This window comes from Salvelinus alpinus, chromosome 14 (assembly GCF_045679555.1).
Source record: "Salvelinus alpinus chromosome 14, SLU_Salpinus.1, whole genome shotgun sequence".
NCBI lineage: Eukaryota > Metazoa > Chordata > Actinopteri > Salmoniformes > Salmonidae > Salvelinus > Salvelinus alpinus.
This window is the reverse complement of record NC_092099.1, coordinates 7,998,794-8,021,633: the sequence shown is the minus strand read 5'-3', so window position 1 is coordinate 8,021,633 and position 22,840 is coordinate 7,998,794. Positions and strand designations below refer to the sequence as shown.

Here is a 22,840-nt window from a genome sequence, read left to right as displayed (position 1 = left end):
TTAAAATAATTGTTACACATCAAATAACACCCCCATGAATGAAAACATAAATTGTATAAAAAGACATTTGCCTGTTGCTGTTTTTTCTTTATTTGTTGTAGAATTTTTACCATTAGAACAGGTACTGTTGTAGACTTGAGATTCACTAAAACAATCAAGGAGTCAGCAAGAATGTGTAAGTACCCTCTCTAATGGACTACTCACTGTCGACTTATAATGCACCTCTTCAACTCTCAACTCCACTTCACCGTGACAGAGGGCTGAATAAAATATTTACGTAGCTCATCATTTATTTTCGGATTTCACAGCATTTCAAGCCCTCAATTCATAATCAGTGGACCATTTAGTGGTATGCCAATATGAATATAAATACAACAAAATTATTGAAATGTAATTTGAAATCAACGCGATACCCTAAGGACTAACTGCCCGGTTTTTGTACACCAGCACAGACCTCCATGCACTGACATTTATTAGCATTATTCATTAGTCTACTTCCCTATTCTTAATTACTTACTCCCCCTCTCTCTTCTTCCCCCTCTCTCGCTCCGTCTCCATCCCTCTTTTCTCAGGTTTAATATTGGGCTCCCTCACTGTCTGCTGGCTTCCCAACCAGGTGCGTCGCCTGATGACCGCCGCCGTGCCCAAGTCCAGCTGGACCATGCCCTACTTCCGCAGCTATGTGGCGCTGCACCCCGTGGCCGACACCTTCTTTTACCTCAGCTCCGTGCTCAACCCCTTCCTGTACAACCTCTCCTCCCGCCAGTTCCAACAGGTCTTTGTCCAGGTGCTGCGCTGCCGCCTCACCATTGAGCATGTCAACAAACGGACTCTGAGGAGCTCCGAGGCCAACTCGGCCCGCTCGTTGCGGCCCCTGCTAAAGTCGCTGCGTTGTGGTCATGGCGGCAGGTCTACTCAGACTCAGAGCTTGGAGTTCGAGATGCCTACGTTCACTACCTTACATATTCCTAAGGAAACTCCAGCTCCCAGCCCTGAGGAGGCCCTTCCCACAACCAATGAATCACGCTCGTTTTCAGTGCGAAAGGGAAATGAGCCTGATGAGACTGAAATATAAGGGGACGCATTTGGTGCTTTGAAGTTTATTCAAATACATGTATCATAAAGTTGGCTTGTGTTTACACCTTATATTAACATGTGGTTGTCGTCATCCGAACGAGATGATCCGATCACTATCTGATCGAGATTTGTTGCTTCGACACATGGTAATAACATTTAGTCCGTTTTGTGACCAGATTTCCTGGTTCCCTCCCTGTATGCAAATTAATCCAACCTGCCGATATGACACAAACTGTATAAATCGACAAAACAGCGCACTTTTATAGTCAATAGTTTTATACTCTCATCATTACAGCCTAATTTTGTTATTGACAATTCAAGACTGAGCGCAATAGCCCACTGGGCAAACCACGTCATTTCAACGTGGATAATTGGGTAATATTTGGTTGAGACGTTGATCAATGAGATTGCAACCGTTATTCACCCACTCCAAAGACAGTCAAAAGTTAGTTTAATTTCCAGTGTGTTTTCACTATGCTTTCAACCATCTGCAATCTGGTTCATGTTATCAATCAACCAACCAGAGTATTTACAAACAGAACAGGAACTAAATAATCCACATGTATTGATCACATCTTTACTAATGTTGCAGAAATCTGCTCTAAAGCAGTGTCCACACCCTTCGGATGTAGTGATCATAATATAATAGCTATATCTAAAAAATTATCTAAGTTCCAAAGCCTGGGCCTAAAATTGTGTGTAAACGATCATTTTGCAATGACATCGAAGATGTGAAAAATATTTGTTTGTCTGATGAGTGTAATGAGGAACATCCTGACGTTGCACTTGAAGCATTTATGAAACTACTTCTTCCGGTTACTGATAGGCATGCGCCCATTAAGAAACACTGTTAGAACTGATAAATCCCCATGGCTAGATGATTAAATGAAAAACTGAATGACTGAGAGGGATGAGGCAAAGGGAATAGCAAATAAGTCTGACAACACAGCAGACTGGCAAACATACAGTATATTGAGAAATCACATAACTAAACCGAAAGACGAATAAACTAAACCGAAAGATGAATAAACTATACTATGGAACAAAGATACATTATATAAAGAATGATAGTAAAAAGCTTAAAATGAAATTCTAGGCAAAATAGCAAACTCGGCTCCATACTTCATTGAGGCAGGTGGCTTGTTCATAGCAAAACCTTTTGATATTACCTACCAGTAAGAACTTTTTTTTGGAAAGATTAGCAAACATAGGCATGACATGCAATAAACAAATGCTGAGCCTTCATATTCATGCATAATGGACCAAATAATGAAAGATGAACACTGTAGTTTTGAGTTCCACAATTTGGGTGTGGAAGAGGGGAAAAAATTGTTCCTATAAATAAATAAGGACAAACCACCTGGTACCGACAACCTGGATGGTAAATTGCTGAGGTTGGTAGCGAAATAAATTGTGACTCCTGTTTGCCACATCTTCAATTTAAGCCAAGAAGACACAGACATGGAAGGAGGAAAAGGTCACTCATCTACTCAAGAAGCACAGAAAACCCTTTAAACGGTTCAAACAGCTGACCAATTAGCCTGTTACAAGTGCTTAGCAAACTGACACAAATGACTGATGATTGGCTGAATTAAAATTGTGACTCATTTCAGGAAACTAGGCATAATGTCACGTGTCATTACTTCACAGGAGAGCCATTTGAATGTAAAAAAAATTTTATTTTATCAAAATGCGTTTTTGGGCAGAAATGCCTTCTGGAACATGTGAACTTTTGTGTGCCTTAATAACAAACTTGTATGCCATCTGTAAATAGGAATACATTTGTTAAATTACAAGTCTCAGAAAAAAGACAAGAACCTTCCCGCTAGCCATGAGTTTTGAAATCAGTGGAATTGGAGTATGATAGCTAAGGAGATGGAGAAAATTCTGGCGTTTGATTGCAAATATGCAGTGGGAGTCGAAAAGAGAACACATTGCTGTTGTATAAAACACCTGTTTCCAGATTACATCTTCAAACTAAGGGCAACCAAGGCATCCATGACACATGGGGAGAAGCGTCCACATATGTAAACGGGTAAGATAGTCTAGCTAGCTATATTTTCAGATATTACATATTTCTAATTTTGTCAGAAAGTTGTTTAATTTCAAGTTAAAGCGTACTGTTAGCTAGCTAACGTTAGCTGACTGGCTCGCTAGCTAACGTTACGTGTAGGATGTGTAATAATATTATTTTTTATCTCAAAGCCATTTATTTTTTGTGCATTCAACCATTTAAAAGCACATCAACGTTCAAATGGGAATACAATGTCAGATGTTTTGTTTATTTATGGGATAAATGCCTACATACACTACATTACCTTGGAAATAATGGATGACGACCGCCTCGTCACTTTGCAGAGTTAATTTTTCCAAAGTAATGTACAGAACGGTGGCATTTATCACGCTTGTGCCACAGTTGCCAAAGAAAACAATATGAAAGCACACATTTACTGGTAGAAATACTTTTTATTTATTTATATAAGCGAATTCATACCTTCTTGTTGCTAGACATGCGACCCAGTCGTTCGTTCGATATTTGTGAATGAGACCCAGTCGTTCGATCTTTATGTTCCGTTGCCATGCTCAGTGGCAACGTTCATATCCCTTGCTTGCTGCTAGCTAGCTACAGCTACACAACCTCGTCAGCCATAATGACAGTATATTTTATTCTGTTGCGTTTGTTTAAGCTTTTATCCCGCGTATACCACAGTTGCCAAAGGAAACAATATTATAAGCATACATTTACCAATACAATAAAAACATTTCGTTGATATTTTCATTTATATATGCAAATTCATATTTTCATCTTTTGGTTGCTTGAGACGTGACCCAGTCGTTTGTTCGATATTTATGGATACAATGTCTCTGCAAAAACGAAATCTATGTTAGCTAGCTACATTTTTTTGTCGTTGGACCTGCATTTATAATGTATCCAATTTCAGTTTGTGATTGTTGGTTTAGCGTTCTGTAATTTTGTAGCAAGTACGGTCTGCGTGTAGGCGCCTTTTGCGTCATGATTGCAAGGTGTCCCAATATCTCTTCTAACTGTCCCGTTATCTTGCTTTAATGTACATTCTAGATTGCCCTTCTAGCTAATCAGAAGCTAGTATTCAACAAAACTGTTGTATAAAACAGACTGTGTCATCACTGTGCATCATCATGAACCATGATTGCAGTTGAGATTAAATTAAAAGGACATAGTACAAGTGATTATTGTCCTTTGAGATTCTCTGCAGATTATTACAGCAATTGTGAAGATCTCCACAGACCTGCGATGACCTAGGCATGCTATCGTGAACATGCGCGCTTTATGTGACTACATTAGAAGAAACTAATAGTTTGAGTGACCTCAAAATGTGTCCATGGATGTGTTACTCATTTTAAGGTTGAATGTTACATTAGTCTTAACTTTAGACTACTTTCTGTATTACAAAAGTAATATTGAATTGCGTCTGGTTAACACAACCAAATATCAACATTTAAAGACGATTTATCTACTGCTTAGATGGCAGCATCTGAGCCACTGGCTTAATCCCATTCTTTAATCTTTGTTTATGGCTGAGTTGATCCAACAAATAATTGGTTAACAAGTTAGGAGGCTATTTATTGAATTTCATAAGTTATATTGCATTGTGTTTTGATGTCAATTTAACCAAATATCACCATTTGAAGGAGATGCATCTTCTGATTGGATAGTACCATCTGTGCCACCGACTTAGTCTGCCTTTAATTCCAGTTTGTCTACAAATGTATAATTGATATATTGAATTCATGTCTCCATCTCAACCAAAAATCTAAGTTAAAGAATAGGACTAAGTCAAATCAAACTTGAAATGCAATTTAAATAAAAGGTTGATTTGATTTAGTGCTATTCTTTAACTGTTGATATTTGGTTGCACTGACAACCAAACAATTAAATATAATTAAATATCCTTCAATTTAAAATCAACCAGAACTAGGCCTATTGTATTGTTTATTTATAGTTGAATTCTGGGGTGAATTGAAACAATAGCTGTTGATGGCTTTGCAAATGCTTTATAGGCCTTAATATACTTTTTTCAAATCCAATACATTTGCCAAGCAGATTCAACGTCACAATGCGTTGACAAATTACTTTCAAACAATGTTGATTCAACCAGTTTGTGCCCAGTGCGGGGCTACTGTCCCGATAACCTCGACCTGTCCACAGCCGTACAAATAAATATTCAGAGTATCTCTCCCAGCCATAAAACAATTCACCACACAGACGAGCTGAGTATCTGGTGTGTGTACAAAGTACAATTACTGCACAGTATAAATAAAATGACACTTAGGCCCTAATGCACAGAGTAGAATAGGCTACAAAGTGTATCTCCAAATGACACAATGCATTATCCAAACAGGTCTGTTCTTTACGCATGTATGTTTACATACACTACAGTTCAAAAGTTTGGGGTCACTTAGAAATGTCCTAGTTTTTGAAAGAAAAGCTAATTTTTTGTCCATTAAAATAACATCAAATTGATCAGAAATACAGTGTAGACATTGTTAATGTTGTAAATGACCATTGTAGCTGGAAACGGCAGATCTTTAATGGAATATCTACATAGGTGTAGAGGCCCATTATCAGCAACCATTACTCATGTGTTCCATTGGCACGTTGTGTTAGCTTATCCAAGTTTATAATTTTAAAAGGCTAATTGATCATTAGAAAACCATTTTGCAATTATGTTAGCACAGCTGAAAACTGCTGTGCTCATTAAAGAAGCAATAAAACTGGCCTTCTTTAGACTAGTTGAGTATCGGGAGCATCAGCATTTTTGGGTTCGATTACAGGCTCAAAATAGCCAGGCTCATATACCTTTCTTCTGAAACTCGTCAGTCTATTCTTGTTCAGAGAAATTAAGGCTATTCCATGCGAGAAATTGCCAAGAAACTGAACATCTCGTACAGTGCTGTGTACTACTCCCTTCATAGAACAGCGCAAACTTGCTCTAACCAGAATAGAAAGAGGAGTGGGAGGCCCCGGTGCACAACTGAGCAAGAGGACAAGTACATTAAAGTGTCTAGTTTAAGAAACTCACAAGTTCTCAACTGGCAGCTTCATTAAATAGTACCAGCAAAACACCAGTCTCAACATCAACAGTGAAGAGGCAACTCTGTGATGCTGGCCTTCTAGGCAGAGTTGCAAAGAAAAAGCCATATCTCAGACTGGCCAATAAAAAGAAAAGATTAAGATTGGCAAAAGAACACTGGACAGAGGAACTCTGTCTAGAAGGCCAGCATCCCGGAGTCGCTGATAATGGGCCTCTCTACATATGCGTACATATTCCATAAAAAAATCTGCAGTTTTCAGCTACAATAGTCATTTACAACATTAACAATGTATACACTGTATTTCTGATCAATTTGATGTTATTTTAATGGACACATTTTTTTTGCTTTTCTTTCAAAAACAAGGACATTTCTAAGTGACCCCAAACTTTTGAACAGTAGTGTACGTTGTCTTTATATTATTGTAATCTTGCATTGAAAATAAACTTTAGTATATACTGTACCTAAACAGTACCAACAAGAAAAAAAGTGACATGCTGGGAGAACGACGTGGTTTACTTTCCTCCAAATCATTGATTATTCACTAACGGAACCTCAATATGATAACCTACTGTAGGCATGTGGTCACATTATGAAAATGCATGGATAATAGCGTCAAATCGATTAAAAAGTGCAAAGGAGTACGCATGCAATGCAAATGGATTTATAAAAGGAATAAAGTGTAAATCTAAAAGTAATCTAAAGTTTCCTTTTTATTGAAGCCTACATCAGAGTATATTAGACAGTGGCCGCACTCACGCTCACAAAAAGCTATGTACTTTTACGCATTAGTTTGGACAATTTCTGCACTTTATTGATAGCTGCAAAATACCCCCAAGCCATAAGACTGCTGAACAATGAATCAAAAGGCTACACGGACTATTTGCATTGATCGCCCATATTACCTCAACTAACCTGTACCCCCGCACATTGACTCAGTACCGGTACCCCCTGTACTTAGCCTCGTTACTGTTCTTTCATTGTAACTTTTAAAAAACTTTAGTTTATTCAGTAAATATTTTCTTAACTCTTATTTTCAAAAAGTTGCATTGTTGCATTGTTGGTTAAGGGCTTGTAAGTAAGCATTTCATGTTGTATTTGGCGCATGTGACAAATACAATTTGATTTGATAAACGTGACTAAATATGCTTCTTGGCTTCGGTTATGAAGTAGAATTGATGTGGTGAGTCAAACACAGTCAAGAATGACTTCTAGGTGACCATGAAAGTTGAACCCAAGGAGAGCCACTAAGCTGTCTTCTCTATTACAGTATTCAATCAATCAATCAGAGAGGAATACAGCATATCGTCCAACAAACACTGCAACAATCTGTCACAAGCTGATTTCTAAGTGTGGTGCCTCTACAGACTAAAGACGTGAGGAGTCGAACATATTACATGCAGTCAAAGCACAGTCAGGATCATTTTTTACCAATTTCATCTCATACTGTACATTTTAAAAGTTGGAACATTGGAAAAGGTTCGTATTGGAAGTGTTGATTACAGTGATTTGTTTCCTTGACAAGAGATAAACACTTCTCCATACTGTAACTCATATTATCACATTCACCAAATGTTCTCAACACTGTTCACCATGACCTGGTGACTGCATTGTACATTGTGTCCAAAGTATTATTTTCCATTGATTTGCATGGCATCCATAACTGACCACTGACAGAGTTGACAACTTCCTAAAATGGATGCCGTAATCCAAAAAATTGTAAATTACTCTGTTGGTTTATTTGTGTTTTTGTTCATTTTGTGTCTGTAGTCCAGTTCAGCTTTATAGCACGATTCACAATTAGAGACAACGTTCCCGCTGTCGCAGAGACTCAATCAGAAATTAACATTTGTATAGTAGCGCGCAAGATTTAGCGCTTCAGCGATACCGATTGAATAGAGCCCTTACTGTACAAATATACCTCTTCCAGCTCATCTACAAAATATACAGTTGAAGTCTGAAGTTTACATACACTTAGCTTGGAGTCATTAAAACTCGTTTTTCAAACACTCCTCAAATTTCTTGTTAACAAACTATAGTTTTGGCAAGTCGGCTTTCTGCATGACAAGTAATTTTTCCAACAATTGTTTTGACAGATTATTTCACTTATAATTCACTGTATCACAATTCCAGTGGGTCAGAAGTTTACATACACTAAGTTGACTGTTCCTTTAAACAGCTTGGAACATTCCAGAAAATGATGTCATGGCTTTAGAAGCTTCTGATAGGCTAATTGACATCATTTGAGTCAATTGGAGGTGTACCTGTGGATGTATTTCAAGGCCTACCTTCAAACTCAGTGAATCTTTGCTTGACATCATGGGAAAATCAAAATAAAATCAGCCAACACCTCAGAAAAGAAAATTGTAGACCTCCACAAGTCTGGTTCATCCTTGGGAGCAATTTAAAAAACACCTGAAGGTACCACGTTCATCTGTACAAACAATAGTACGCAAGTATAAACACCATGGGACCACGCAGCCGCCATACCGCTCAGGAAAGAGACGCGTTCTGTCTCCTAGAGATGAACGTACTTTGGTGCGAAAAGTGAAAATCAATCCCAGAACAACAGCAAAAGACCTTGTGAAGATACTGGAGGAAACAGGTACAAAAGTATCTATATCCACAGTAAAACGAGTCCTATATCGACATAACCTGAAAGGCCGCTCAGCAAGGAAGAAGCCACTGCTCAAAAACTGCCATAGAAAAGCCATACTACGGTTTGCAACTGCACATGGGGACAAAGATTGTACTTTTTGGAGAAATGTCCTCTGGTCTGATGAAACAAAAAGAGTTTGGCCATAACGACCACCGTTATGTTAGGAGGAAAAAGGGGGAGGCTTGCAAGCCGAAGAACACCATCCCATGTTGTGGGGGTGCTTTGCTGCAAGGGGCTGGTGCACTTCACAAAATAGATGGCATCAAGAGGCAGGAAAATTACGTGGATCTATAGAAGCAACATCTCAAGACATCAGTTAGGAAGTTAAAGCTTGGTCGCAAATGGGTCTTCCAAATGGACAATGACCCCAAGCATACTCCCAAAGTTGTGGCAAACAGGCTTAAGGACAACAAAGTCAAGGTATTGGCGTGGCCATCACAAAGCCCTGACCTCAATCCTATAGAATATTTGTGGGCAGAACTGAAAAGGCGTGTGCGAGCAAGGAGGCCTACAAACCTGACTCAGTTACACCAGCTCTGTCAAGAGGAATGTGCCAAAATTCACCCAACTTATTGTTGGAAGCTTGTGGAAGGCTACCCGAAACGTTTGACCCAAGTTAAACAATTCAAAGGCAATGTCACCAAATACGAATTGAGTGTATGAAATCCTTTGGCCCACTGGGAATGTGATGAAAGAAATAAAAGCTGAAATAAATCATTCACTCTACTATTATTCTGACATTTCACATTCTTAAAATAAATTAATGATCTTAACTGACCTAAAACAGGGAATTTTTACTTGGATTAAATGTCAGGAATTGTGAAACTGAGTTTAAATGTATTTGGCTAAGGTGTATGTAAACTTCCGACTTCAACTGTACATATTACCTTGTAGTGCCCTCAGTTGGCCAGTCAATGTCTGTCAATCAGTGATGACAATGTAAAGATCAGCACCATAGAGTCCACAGATTTTTTTGGGACCCATTGGAAATGATATTGCTCCATGGCCATCTCACTTCCACTCGCCAAAGTCCTTTCCTGTGGTGCATATCACTGACACTATAAACATATTAGGGAGGTTCCTTCAGAACGTTTCTTCAAACAATGACCTTCGACCGGTAGTTGCTGTCCTTATTAGGACATCAACTAAATACAGTGTCTATGTTAGGACAGCGTCATACATCCATTGACGATATGGACACCGTACATCAAAAATTTGAACCACAGTCTTGATGAGACCAAACCAGCCAATCATAGGCTCTCAGCTGAATATGGAGGGTGGGCGCAGGAGGAAGGGAAGAAAAAGGAGGGAGAGGCTGTGTAGTGGGCTTAGGGACGAGGCGGCAGACGGAACTCTGTTACTGGAACTCTGTTTCTTCTGACGGGGTCCATTACAGAGGGGAGTGTTGCAGCAGCTGATGCACACCGAGTAGAGCTTCCCTGTGCAGAACTGCTGGTAGCCAGAGGAGGCGATGAGGCAGGCCCCAGACGATGCACAGGACTTGCGGTAGTGCTTCCCTGGAACAAGAACAGAAACGTGGCCATTAGATGCTGTTTGCGCAGCACGGGTGTAGTGCTGCCAGAGCGTGAGGGAGCGGCACTCCCTCACTTTTTTAAATTTGAAGATGCACAGAGCTAGTAAAACTAATAAATACTATTTAAAAGGGAAACTTCACTCTGGCTCAACGGCATATAGTCATTACTATATTGACATTATTACGTTATCATAAACATAAAAATGATCGTAACCACAACCTAGAACGAGCACATTTTCATTGCATTGCAAGATTCGAGACGTTTCAACTTCCTGTGTATTTGGCTGCTCAGTGAACCACAAAGTCCGGCATTTGTAACGAATGCAGATACCACTCCTAGATGGGACGTGCCCACACAATTGGATGATGGCAATGTTTACTTTTGAACAACCAACACAATAATCTTATTACTTCTCTAGGCAATTTTCTTTTGAAAATTTTTGTTTTTCTCTAACTTTTGTCACATGCCCATGTTATGTTCTGTGTCTGGCTATGCTAATTACAAACAAGCGCAACATGACTTGATGTCATGTTGTTTCAGCATTCTACATTCCAGAGATTTACCCCGATGCTGCCAGTGGCTTGCGGCTAGGCTATCAAGAATGATGCTGCAATGTTCATGATACCGGGCTCTTGAGAATGATTTAGTAAAATATTTTGTCAGGATTAATTTGCTACACATAGTCTGTGGTAGTATAATCATTTTGTGAGAGAACAATGCTCATCTTTCAGACCTCAATGTACATGTAGACCTGTGGCATACAATGTAGGAAAGACAATTTGCCATAATCAGACTGATATTTATGGGGGAATAACCAGTGTTAACAGTACATGCAAAGCATGAAATGCAGTAATAGGGAGATGCCTAACACGCAGGGGCAACCCGTCGTTCAGGGTCGCCACTGTTTTGAGCCCCACCTGTTTAGCTAAAAATAAATACATATTTTACATGTTTTGCATGTTATTTTGGCATTAATACGTGTCACATATCAGTTTGCCATCAATGAAGAAAAACATTTTTGTTAAAAAAGCCACATACTGTACAAACATGCTTATTTGCTTTCTTGAATAAGGCAGCTCCAAAATGCAGGTGTTTCAGCCTAGCTCAGTGCTTTCTGTAGTGGTGGGGCAGTTAGCAGAAAATACGGAGCATAGGGGTTAGTAATGTTCTCTAGTTGCACCGTGATTAGCTCAGTGTTCAAATCACGTTATATCTACAGTAGCTTTGATTGGACTGGACTCAACATTATACTTCCAAAATCTTAGCTAGCAAGCATCATCATGAATCAAGTCGACAATCTACTTTGGCCGGGTTTGGCCGTCATTGTAAATAAGAATTTGTTCTTAACCGACTTGCCTAGTTAAGTAAAGGTTAAATAAAAAATGTACAGCTATGTTTTTTTACTATTTCAGTGCCAGACAAAGCGCCGCTGATAGCCATGTGTAACAGTGGTAAAGTGTTGGGACTGCCGTTTGGACTTTGCTGTTGGGACAGCTTTAAGTAGGCCCTAACAGTTTGTAGACACTGTTTGCCATCATTATAGTGCAATTCATGTATTGTTTAGTGTTGTGTTGTGGCTTTGCTGGCATGCATCTAAAACCATTTTTTTGAGTTTGCCCCACGAAGATTTACATGCTAAAATCGCCACTGCCTAAACGCAAAACAATGTCATAAATGGTTCACAGTTGGCAGCTACATTTAAAGATGCTATTGTAAATCCACTTCTCTCCCCAACTGGTATCAAACCTTCAATTCTGAACAGATGAAGTATAGCCTAGAACATTATGGCTTTGTGGGCTAAAAACAAGGGGATATCCTACCACACCACAAAGACACTGGGCCATCAAACCTGACTCACATCTTTACAGGACGAACACATCAGTGTAAGTTACATGCAGAGCTGTCAGGTGGTGGAACGCTGTGCTTAAATGCAAGACAATAGCGTTCTCCTTTTCTATCAAGTAAACAAGGCATCTGAAAATTCACTTGAGAGGCAACAATAGATATTTGTTGTTCCAGTACTCACATTCTTTAAAGAAGCATTTTACTCAAAAAACATGTTTTCAATTCCTGTCAGTTCACCATATCCCCTTAGTGTCTCAAAAAATTGTCCATACGAATATCATGACAGCTACCTATCATTATAGCAGACCTGTTTTTACTTCCCAAAAAAGTATGTCAAAACGTATCATAAGACCTTTTGCTCTTATTTGATGGCTATCAAAGATGGCTATCAAATAATCTGTTCTTCTGAATAGAAAGTATCCTGCAGCTACAGACTTCATACCAAAGATGACCCAGTTTATTAAAGCCATCTTTTTGAAAAACTTGTTGACTTACCTTTGCATTTAACTCACGTCGAGAGAATTGCTGTGGAACTTAGTGGCGGCATATTTCGGACTCCAATTCTGGCGAAAGCAGCTGAGTGGGTGAATTTCTAACATTTGATATGTCTTTTCATTTAAACTCCTAAACCCTTGTTATGACTGTCACCATTACACAATCTATTGACGAACCACAGTTCATTCTGTCACACACGTTGTTTCCACGTCATTTCAACAAAAAAATGAAATGTGATGGTTGAATCTACTTGGAAAATAGATTGGATTTGCAAAAAGTAATCAACGTAAAAGGAATTTAGTATTTTCTTTCACCCAACCTTGAGCCTAAATCCAATGACATGGTGACATTTTTTGGTTATTTCACGTTGAATTCACGTTAGTTGACAACTCAACCGAATACAAATCAAAACTAGACATTGAACTGATGTCTGTGCCTATAGGGAGACTTCATTTCAGATGACAATATGTTAGAAAAGACACATCAAAAACACTGTCTCGCAAAATGACAAATGTTTAACTGAGACTTGAAACTATCCCTACTACGATATATTGAATAAGCTATATACGAGGAACAATATATTATAAATCAAAACTTGAGCTGCAGAAAAGGATGCTGGGGAATATGCTCATTTTTGTGCACATGCGTTTCTGAAAATATACTTTTAATATATTTTGTGGACATTTAAGTATACTTTCAAAAAAGTATATTTTCTTGAGATATGAAAAAGTATACTCAGCAGTGCAATAAACAACCGTTATTGTCAACTTTCTCTGCACTCCTCTGAACAGGAATTCAGAAAGTACAGTGCCTGCCAAAAGTATTCATACGCCTTGGATTTTTCAAATGTTGTTAAAAAGTTGGTTTAAAAATGGATTTAATTGTAATTTTTGACAACAATCTACACAAAAATACTTGAATGTCAAAGTGGAAGATTTCTATTTATTTTTTAACAACTAAAATTGTCATTGCATACATGCTAGAAACACCGTCGGCAGCGATTACAGCGGTGAGTCTTCTTGGGTAAGTCTCTAAGAGCTTTGCACACCTGGATTGTGCAATATTAGCCCTTCATTATTTTCATAATTCTTCAAGCTCTGTCAAGATGTTGGTGCTCATGCCTACACAGCAATTTTAAAGCAAGCAGATTTTTGTCACAACTGTAACTTGTAACCACTCAGGAACCTCCACTGTCTTCTTGGTAAGCAACTCCAGTGTAGAGTTGTAGGTTACTGTCCTGCTGTAGGTACTTTGTGTTGTAGGTTACTGTCCTGCTGAAAGGTGAATTCAAATCAAATCAAACTTTATTGGTCGCATACACATGTTTAGCAGAGGTTATTGCGGGTGTAGCGAAATGCTTGCGCTTCTAACAAGTAATATCTAAGAATTTCACAACATATACCCAATACACATAAATCTAAGTAAAGGAATGGAATTAAGAATATATAAATATATGGACGAGCAATGTCAAAGCTACAGTAGAATAGTATAGAATACTGTATATACATATTAGATGAGTAATGCAAGATATGCAAACATTATTAAAGTGACATCAAAGTGACTAGTGTTCCATTTATTAAAAGTGGCCAATGATTTCAAGTCTGTGTATATAGGCAGCAGCCCCTCTGTGCTAGTGATGGCTATTTAACAGTCTGATGGCCTTGAGATAGAAGATGTTTTTCAGTCTCTCTGTACCAGCTAGGATGCACCTGTACTGACCGTGCCTTCTGGATGATAGTGGGTGAACAGGCAGTGGCTACGGTGGTTGTTGTCCTTGATATTTTTGGCCTTCCTGTGACATTGGGTGCTGTAGGTGTCCTGTTGTAGGATTTTGCCTTGCTTAGCGCCATCCCGTTTCTTTTTATCTGGAAAAACTCCAGTATTTTGCCAATGTAACGCATACCATGATGCAGCCACCACCATGCTTGAAAATAAGGCGTCAGTTACTCAGTGATGTGTTGGATTTGCCCCAAACACAAGACTTTGCATTTATTCTGTATATTTGTATTATTTCACCGTCATTTAAATCATTAAATGTGAGTCAATATAATGTTGTTGATCCATTCTCAGATCTACCATCACATCCATTGAATGAGTGGGTTTAAGTTTAATGATTGTGAACATAGTATACTAAAAGACAATGAATATAAATTACACTTTTAATAAGTGTGTTGAAATGTAATGACAGTATATGTATAAACTCTGAAAAAAAGAAACGTCCCTTTTTCAGGACCCTGTCTTTCATTGATAATTCGTAAAAATCCAAATAACTTCACAGATCTCATTGTAAAGGGTTTAAACACTGTTTCCCATGCTTGTTCAATGAACTTTAAACAATTAATGAACATGCACCTGTGGAACGGTTGTTAAGACAGTAACAGGTTACAGACGGTAGGCAATTAAGGTCACAGTTATGAAAACTTGGGACACTAAAGAGGCCTTTTTACTGACTCTGAAAATCCCCAAAAGAAAGATGCCCAGGGTCCCTGCTCATCTGCGTGAATGCGCCTTCGACATGCTGCAAGGAGGCATGAGGACTGCAGATGTGGCCAGGGCAATGAATTGCAATGTCCATACTGTGAGACGCCTAAGACAGCGCGACAGGGAGACGGGATGGACAGCTGATTGTCCTCGCAGTGGCAGACCACGTGTAACAACATCTGCACAGGATCGGTACATCTGAACATCACACCTGCGGGACAGGTACAGGATGGCAACAACAACTGCCCCAGTTACACCAGGAACGCACAATCCCTCCATCAGTGCTCAGACTGTCCGCAATAGGCTGAGAGAGGCTGGACAGAGCTTGAGCTTGTAGGCAGGTCCTCACCAGACATCACCGGCAACGATGTCACTTATGGGCACAAACCCGCCGTCGCTGGACCAGACAGGACTGGCAAAAAGTGCTCTTCACTGATGGGTCACGGTTTTGTCTCACCAGGGGTGATGGTCGTATTCGCGTTTATCGTCGAAGGAATGAGCGTTACACCGAGGCCTGTACTCTGTAGTGGGATCGATTTGGAGGTGGAAGGTCTCTCATGGTCTGGGGCGGTGTGTCACAGCATCATCGGACTGAGCTTTTTGTCATTGCAGGCAATCTCAACACTGTGCGTTACAGGGAAGACATCCTCCTCCCTCATGTGGTACCCTTCCTGCAGGCTCATCCTGACATGACCCTCCAATATGACAATGCCACCAGCCATACTGCTCGTTCTGTGCGTGATTTCCTGCAAGACAGGAATGTCAGTGTTCTGCCATGGCCAGCGAAGAGCCCGGATCTCAATCCCATTGGGAACGCCCTAGCACTCACCCTGTTGGATTGGAGGGTGAGGGCTAGGGCCATTCCCCCCAGAAATGTCCAGGAACTGGCAGGTGCCTTGGTGGAAGAGTGAGGTAACATCTCACAGCAAGAACTGGCAAATCTGGTGCAGTCCATGAGGAGGAGATGCACTGCAGGACTTAATGCAGCTGGTGGCCACACCCAGTACTGACTGTTACTTTTGATTTTGACCCCCCTTTGTTCAGGGACACATTATTCTATTTTTGTTAGTCACATGTCTGTGGAACTTGTTCAGTTTATGTCTCAGTTGTTGAATCTTATGTTAAGTTTGCTGAAAATAAACATAGTTGGCAGTGCGAGGACATTTCTTATTTCTGTATATTTAAGTATACTTGATATATTAAAATACTTTCCCCCCCCACTTAGGATCTAATTTAAAATTAGCCAGATTTAACAAAATTGTTTGTCTGATGGTTATTTTCCATTTAGTGTTAATGTCTAACAGGTTACTGTGTTATGTAATCCTTTCACTGTACAAGCAACAATGTCATATTGCAAGTAAACAGACCCATGAGTTGTTCCTAATCTAATTCAAGGAAAAACGGTCATGACTCAAAATACAGACAACTCAAATCTCAGTTTGTACACGACCATTCAGAAAACAACAAAAATGTGCACCTACAAAAGTCTTGACGTCAGTGTTAGTCAAGCCCAATAGACTACATACATGCCTGAATGTCAAAGTATAAATACTACCGGTGCTAGCAAACCTTTGAACATTGTGTCAAAACAAATGTTGGTGCCGAGAAAGTGCTCAGCCGACACCTTGTCTCAGAAAGCCCATGTAGCATTCCTATTAGTGTGCCATTTCAACCATGGAGTTTACACTGTCACGGTGCCTTTCCACTATAAAAGTGGAAACTGAGGCGGTGACATAATTCCAATTAAAGGTCTTTGTCCACATATTTGTCATCGCAGTGGCATCCTAAGCAGGTAAACATGACAGTTTATGAAAAGTTCTGGGGAAAAAAGAAGATCTTTGATGAGTAGTCCATGACAGCATAGCAACCAGAGAAGTATGCAATAGTTTGTTTTCTATTGTCAGGCTACAACAGTGCAACATGAAATTAACAAGATTCAAGAACAATTCAAACTGTCACCTTGTGTTTGATGTACGTACCTAATGTCCAATAATTGGTACCTCGTGAGATCATAGAAATACAAATAACATCATATTTTTAAGCTATTTCAATAATATGGATGACTGCATGTATTATCCTGAACTTTGTATACGATTACTGAGGCACTGTTTGCCATCATTTAGATTAGAATTCAAATTAAAATCACATTTTTAGCAGATGTTATTGCGGGTGTAGCGAAACGCATGTGTTTCTAGGCCAACACGTGCAGTAATATCTAACAATTTCACAAAAATGCACACATATCTAAAGTAAAGGAATGGAATTAAGAATATATAAATATTTGGACGAGTAATGTCGGTGCGGCATAGACTAAAATGCAGTAAAATAGAATAAAGTATAAACATATGAAATGAGTAATGCAAAATATGTAAACATTGTTTAAGTGACTCGTGTTCCATTATTAAAGTGTCCAGGGATTTCAAGTCTACGTATATAGGGCAGCAGCCTCTAAGGTGCTAGTGATGGCTATTTAACAGTCTGATGGCCTTGAGATTGAAAAACAGATTCTGTCTCTGTCCCAACTTTAATGCACTTGTACTGACCTCGCCTTCTGGATGATAGCGGGGTGAACAGGCAGTGGCTCAGGTGGTTGTTGTCCTTGGTCTTTTTGGCCTTCCTGTGACATTGGGTGCTGTTGGTGTCCTGCAGGGCAGGTAGTTTGCCCCTGGTTATGCTTTGGGCAGACTGCACCACCCTCTGGAGAGCCCTATGGTTGCGGGTGGTGCAGTTGCCGTACCAGGCGGTGATACATCCCAACAGGATGCTCTCAATTGTGCATCTGTAGAAGTTTGTGAGGGTTTTAGGTGCCAAGCCAAATTTATTCAGCCTCTGAGGTTGGAGAGGTGCTGTTGCGCATTTTTCACCACACTGTCTGTGTGGGTGGACCATTTCAGTTTGTCAGTGATGTGTACGCCAAGGAACTTGAAGCTTTCCACCTTCACTGCGGTCCTGTCGATGTGGATAGGGGAGTGCAACCTCTGCTGTTTCCTGAAGTAGACGATCAGCTCCTTTGTTTTGTTGACATTGAGTGAGAGGTTAATTTCCTGGCACCTCCTCCCTGTAGGCTGTCTTGTCATTGTTGTTAATCAGGCACACTACTTTTGTGTTGTCTGCAAACTTGATGATTGAGTTGGAGGCGTGCGTGATCACGCAGTCATGGGTGAACAAGGAGTACAGGAAGGGGCTGAGCACACACCTTTGTGGTGCCCCTGTGTTGAGGATCAGCGAAGTGGAGGTTTTGTTTCCTACCTTCACCACCTGGCGGCGGCTCGTCAGGAAGTCCAGGACCCAGTTGCACATGGCGGGGTTCATTCCCAAGGCCCCAAGCTTAATGATGAGTACTATGGTTTTGAATGCTGAGCTACATGCATAGTCAATGAACAGCATTCTTACATAGGTATTCTCCTTGTCCAGATGGGATAGGGCAGTGTGATGGCGATTGCATGGTCTGTGGATCTATTGGGGCGGTAAGCAAATTTAAGTGATTCTAGGGTGTCAGATAAGGTAGAGGTGATGTGATCCTGACTAGTCTCTCAAAGCACTTCATGATGACAGAGGTGAGTGCTACGAGGCGATAGTCATTTAGTTCAGTTACCTTTGCTTTCTTGGGTACAGGAACAATGGTGGACATCTTGAAGCATGTGGGGACATTGAATATATCCGTAAACAGCTGGTCTGCGCATGCTCTGATGACGCCACTAGAGATGCCGTCTGGGCCGGCAGCCTTGCGAGGGTTAACACGCTTTAAAGTCACAGTGCCACTACACCTTTATGTATTATGCATTATGATTGTATTCCATACCACCAGTAATGCAGTTGTAACTCAAAAAGTGTGTGTTTGATGTGCCGGGTATGTTTGGTCAAAATCATTACAATAAATCTCACAACACAAGGCAACGGTGAAACACTCAATTCATATTGCATGAACGACCATAAAGATTTCAGAAGCAATCGTGTTTAGACCATTTTTCCGCTAGAGGGATTTCATTCCAATTTCAGAGTGGAACTCCAAAGTGTCTGTAGCACTACCCAGTCTAAAATATAATTTTGAGGTAGTCTGTAGGCAAAGAGTAAAAAAATGGACCAAGTGCTCCCAAACACTAATGAGATGCTATGATTGGCTGCACGAACAGCAGCAAACAATCATACATCTCAACCCTTGTGTGGATCGGTAGGATTTAACTTTTACATGAGAGTTCTGCTGTGCCATTAAGGCAGAGAAGCAGACACCCCTACTCAATGGCCTTCGCAAACTAGCCCCACAACAAAGCATGTGGCTAGAACATCTACTGTTCTACATCATCTACATCTACTGTACTGCAATGTATTTCAGCACAAACAATCAATATTCTATAGTTAGTACCTGTCATCTCTGAGCTGGCTGAGACATCCTTGAAGGACTCCCTGTGTAAAAACAAACTCAGCAAAAAAATAAAACGTCCTCTCACTGTCAACTGCGCTTTAGCAAAATTAACATGTGTAAATATTTGTATGAACATAACAAGATTCAACAACTGAGACATAAACTGAACAAGTTCCACAGACATGTGACTAACAGAAATTGAATAATGTGTGCCTGAACAAAGGGGGGGGTCAAAATCAAAAGTAAGTCCGTATCTGGTGTGGCCACCAGCTGCATTAAGTACTGCAGTGCATCTCCTCCTCATTGACTGCACCAGATTTGCCTGTTCTTGCTGTGAGATGTTACCCCACTCTTCCAAGGCACCTGCAAGTTCCCAGACATTTCTGGGGGGAATGGCCCAAGCCCTCCGATCCAGCAGCTCCTAGATGTGCTCAATGGGATTGAGATCCGGGCTCTTCGCTGGCCATGGCAGCACACTGACATTCCTGTCTTGCAGGAAATCAGTCATACTGCTCGTTCTGTGCGTGGTGGACTAGAAAGTTTTTTTTATAATAAAAAGAAACCGAATAGAGCTAAGCACAGGCAAAATACTACAGGAAAACCTGGTTCAGTCTGTTTTCCAACAGACACTGGGAGACAAATTCACTTTCAGCAGAACAATAACCTAAAACACAAGGCCAAATATCCACTGGAGTTGCTTACCAAGACAACATTGCAAGTTGCTGAGTAGCCTAGTTACAATTTTTTTTTAAATTTAAATTTTACCCCCTTTTCTCCCCAATTTTCGTGGTATCCAATCGCTAGTAATTACTATCTTGTATCATCGCTACACCGGACGCCAGCCGCACCAATGTGTCGGAGGAAACACCGTGCACCTGGCCCCCTCGGTTAGCGCGCACTGCGCCCAGCACACCACAGGAGTCGCTGGAGCGCGATGAGACAAGGATATCCCTACCGGCCAAACCCTCCCTAACCCGGAAGACGCTAGGCCAATTGTGCGTCGCCCCACGGACCTCCCGGTCGCGGCCAGCTGCGACAGAGCCTGGGCGCGAACCCAGAGACTCTGGTGGCGCAGCTTGCGCTGCGATGCAGTGCCCTAGACCACTGCGCCACCCGGGAGGCCCGCCTAGTTACAATTTTGACTTAAAATCGGTGTGAAAATCTACAGCAAGACATAAATGGCTGTCTAGCAATGATCAACAGCTTTAAGAATATAAAAAACTGGGCAAATATTGTACAATCCAGGTGTGCAAAGCTCTTAGAGACTTACCCAGAAAGACTTACTGCTGTATTCGTAATTCTAACATATATTTGACTTAGAGGTGTGAATAACATTTACAGTGCATTCAGACCCCTTGACTTTTTCCACATTTTGTTGTTACGTTACAGCCTTACTCTAAAATGGATTAAATGTAAAAAAAAATCCTTAATCTACACACATTACGCCATAATGACAAAGCAAAAACAGGTTTTTAGACATTAATTTATTAAAAATAAAAACACAAACACTTTATATATAAATGTATTCAGACCCTTTACTATGAGACTCGAAATTGAGCTCAGGTACATCCCTTTTCCATTGTCCATCCATGAGATGTTTCTACAACTTGATTGGTGTCCACCTGTGGTAAATTCAATTGATTGGACATGATTGTAATTGTGTGCCCCCCCCCCCAACCAACCAACCCCTCTTTTACACTGCTGCTACTCTCTGTTTATCATATATGCACAGTCACTTTAACTATACATTCATGTACATACTACCTCAATTGGCCCGACCAACCAATGCTCCCGCACATTGGCTAACCGGGCCATCTGCATTGTGTCCCACCCACCCACCAACCCCTCTTTACGCTACAGCTACTCTCTGTTCATCATATGTGCATAGTCACTTTAACCATATCTACATGTACATACTACCTCAATCAGCCTGACTAACTGGTGTCTGTATGTAGCCTCGCTACTGTATATAGCCTCGCTACTGTTTTTCACTGTCTTTTTACTGTTGTTTTTATTTCTTTACCTACCTATTGTTCACCTAATACCTTTTTTGCACCATTGGTTAGTAAGTAAGCATTTCACTGTAAGGTCTACACATGTTGTATTCGGCGCACGTGACAAATAAACTTTGGAAAGGCACACACCTGTCTATATAAGGTCCCACAGTTGACAGTGCATGTCAGAGCAAAAAACAAGCCATGAGGTCAAAGGTATTGTCGGTAGAGCTCCGAGACATAACTGTGTCGAGGCACAGATCTGGGGAAGGACACAAACATTTCTGCAGCACTGAAAGTCCTTAAGCACACAGTGGCCTCCATCATTCTTAAAATTGAATGTAAGAAGTTTGGAACCACCAAGACTCTCCTTGAGCTGGCTGCCTAGCCAAACTGAGCAATCAGGGAGAAGTGCCTTGGTCAGGGAGGTGACCAAGAACTCGATGGCCACTGAATGAGCTCCAGAGTTCCGCTGTGGAGACGGGAGAACCTTCCAGAAGGACAATCATCTCTGCAGCACTCCACCAATTAATGCTTTATGGTAGAGTGGCCAGACGGATGCCACTCCTCAGTAAAAGGCACATGACAGCCTGCTTGGAGTTTGCCAAAAGGCACCTAAAGACTCTCAGACCACAAGAAACAAGATTCTCTGGTCTGATGAAACCAAGACTTAACTCTTTGGCCTGAATACCAAGCGTCACATCTGGAGGAAACCTGGCACCATCCCTACGGTGAAACATGGTGGTGGCAGCATCATGCTGTGGTGAAGGACTGGGAGACTAGTCAGAATCAAGGGAAAGATGAACGGAGCAATGTACAGAGAGATCCTTTATGAAAACCTGCTCCAGAGGGCTCAGGACCTCAGACCGGGGCGAAGGTTCACCTTCCAACAGGACAGAGGCCCTAAGCACACAGCCAAGACAGCGCAGGAGTGGCTTCAGGACAAGTCTCAATGTCCTTGAGTGGCCCAGCCAGAGCCCGGACTTGAAACTGATCAAACATCTCTGGAGAGACCTGAAAATACCTGTGCAGCGACGCTCCCCATCCAACCTGACAGAGCTTGAGAGGATCTGCAGAGAAGAATGGGAGAAACTCCCCAAATACAGGTGTGCCAAACTTGTAGCGTCACACCCAAGAAGAATTGAGGCATTGATGCCCCAGGGCAGTGATTGGGGACACTGCTCTGTGTAGGGTGCCGTCTTTCGGATGGGACGTTAAACGGGTGTCCTGACTCTCTGAGGTCATTAAAGATCCCATGGCACTTATCGTAAGAGTAGGGGTGTTAACCCCGGTGTCCTGGCTAAATTCCCAATCTGGC

General features: G+C 40.9%; 2 protein-coding genes across 2 annotated transcripts in view; one reads left to right on the top strand and one right to left on the bottom strand.

The window, feature by feature from the left end:
• Nucleotides 1–5,551, top strand: part of LOC139538341 (G-protein coupled receptor 39-like) — a 31,199-nt gene extending 25,648 nt beyond the window's left edge. The window contains exon 2 of the mRNA XM_071340288.1: nucleotides 573–5,551. Coding sequence (XP_071196389.1) covers nucleotides 573–1,075 — 503 coding nt within the window. The 3' untranslated portion in view covers nucleotides 1,076–5,551. The remainder of the gene's footprint in view (nucleotides 1–572) is intronic.
• A 1,594-nt stretch (nucleotides 5,552–7,145) lies between these two features.
• Nucleotides 7,146–22,840, bottom strand: part of LOC139538342 (ly6/PLAUR domain-containing protein 1-like) — a 46,862-nt gene continuing 31,167 nt past the window's right edge. Inside the window, exon 3 of the mRNA XM_071340289.1 lies at nucleotides 7,146–10,326. Coding sequence (XP_071196390.1) covers nucleotides 10,070–10,326 — 257 coding nt within the window. The 3' untranslated portion in view covers nucleotides 7,146–10,069. The remainder of the gene's footprint in view (nucleotides 10,327–22,840) is intronic.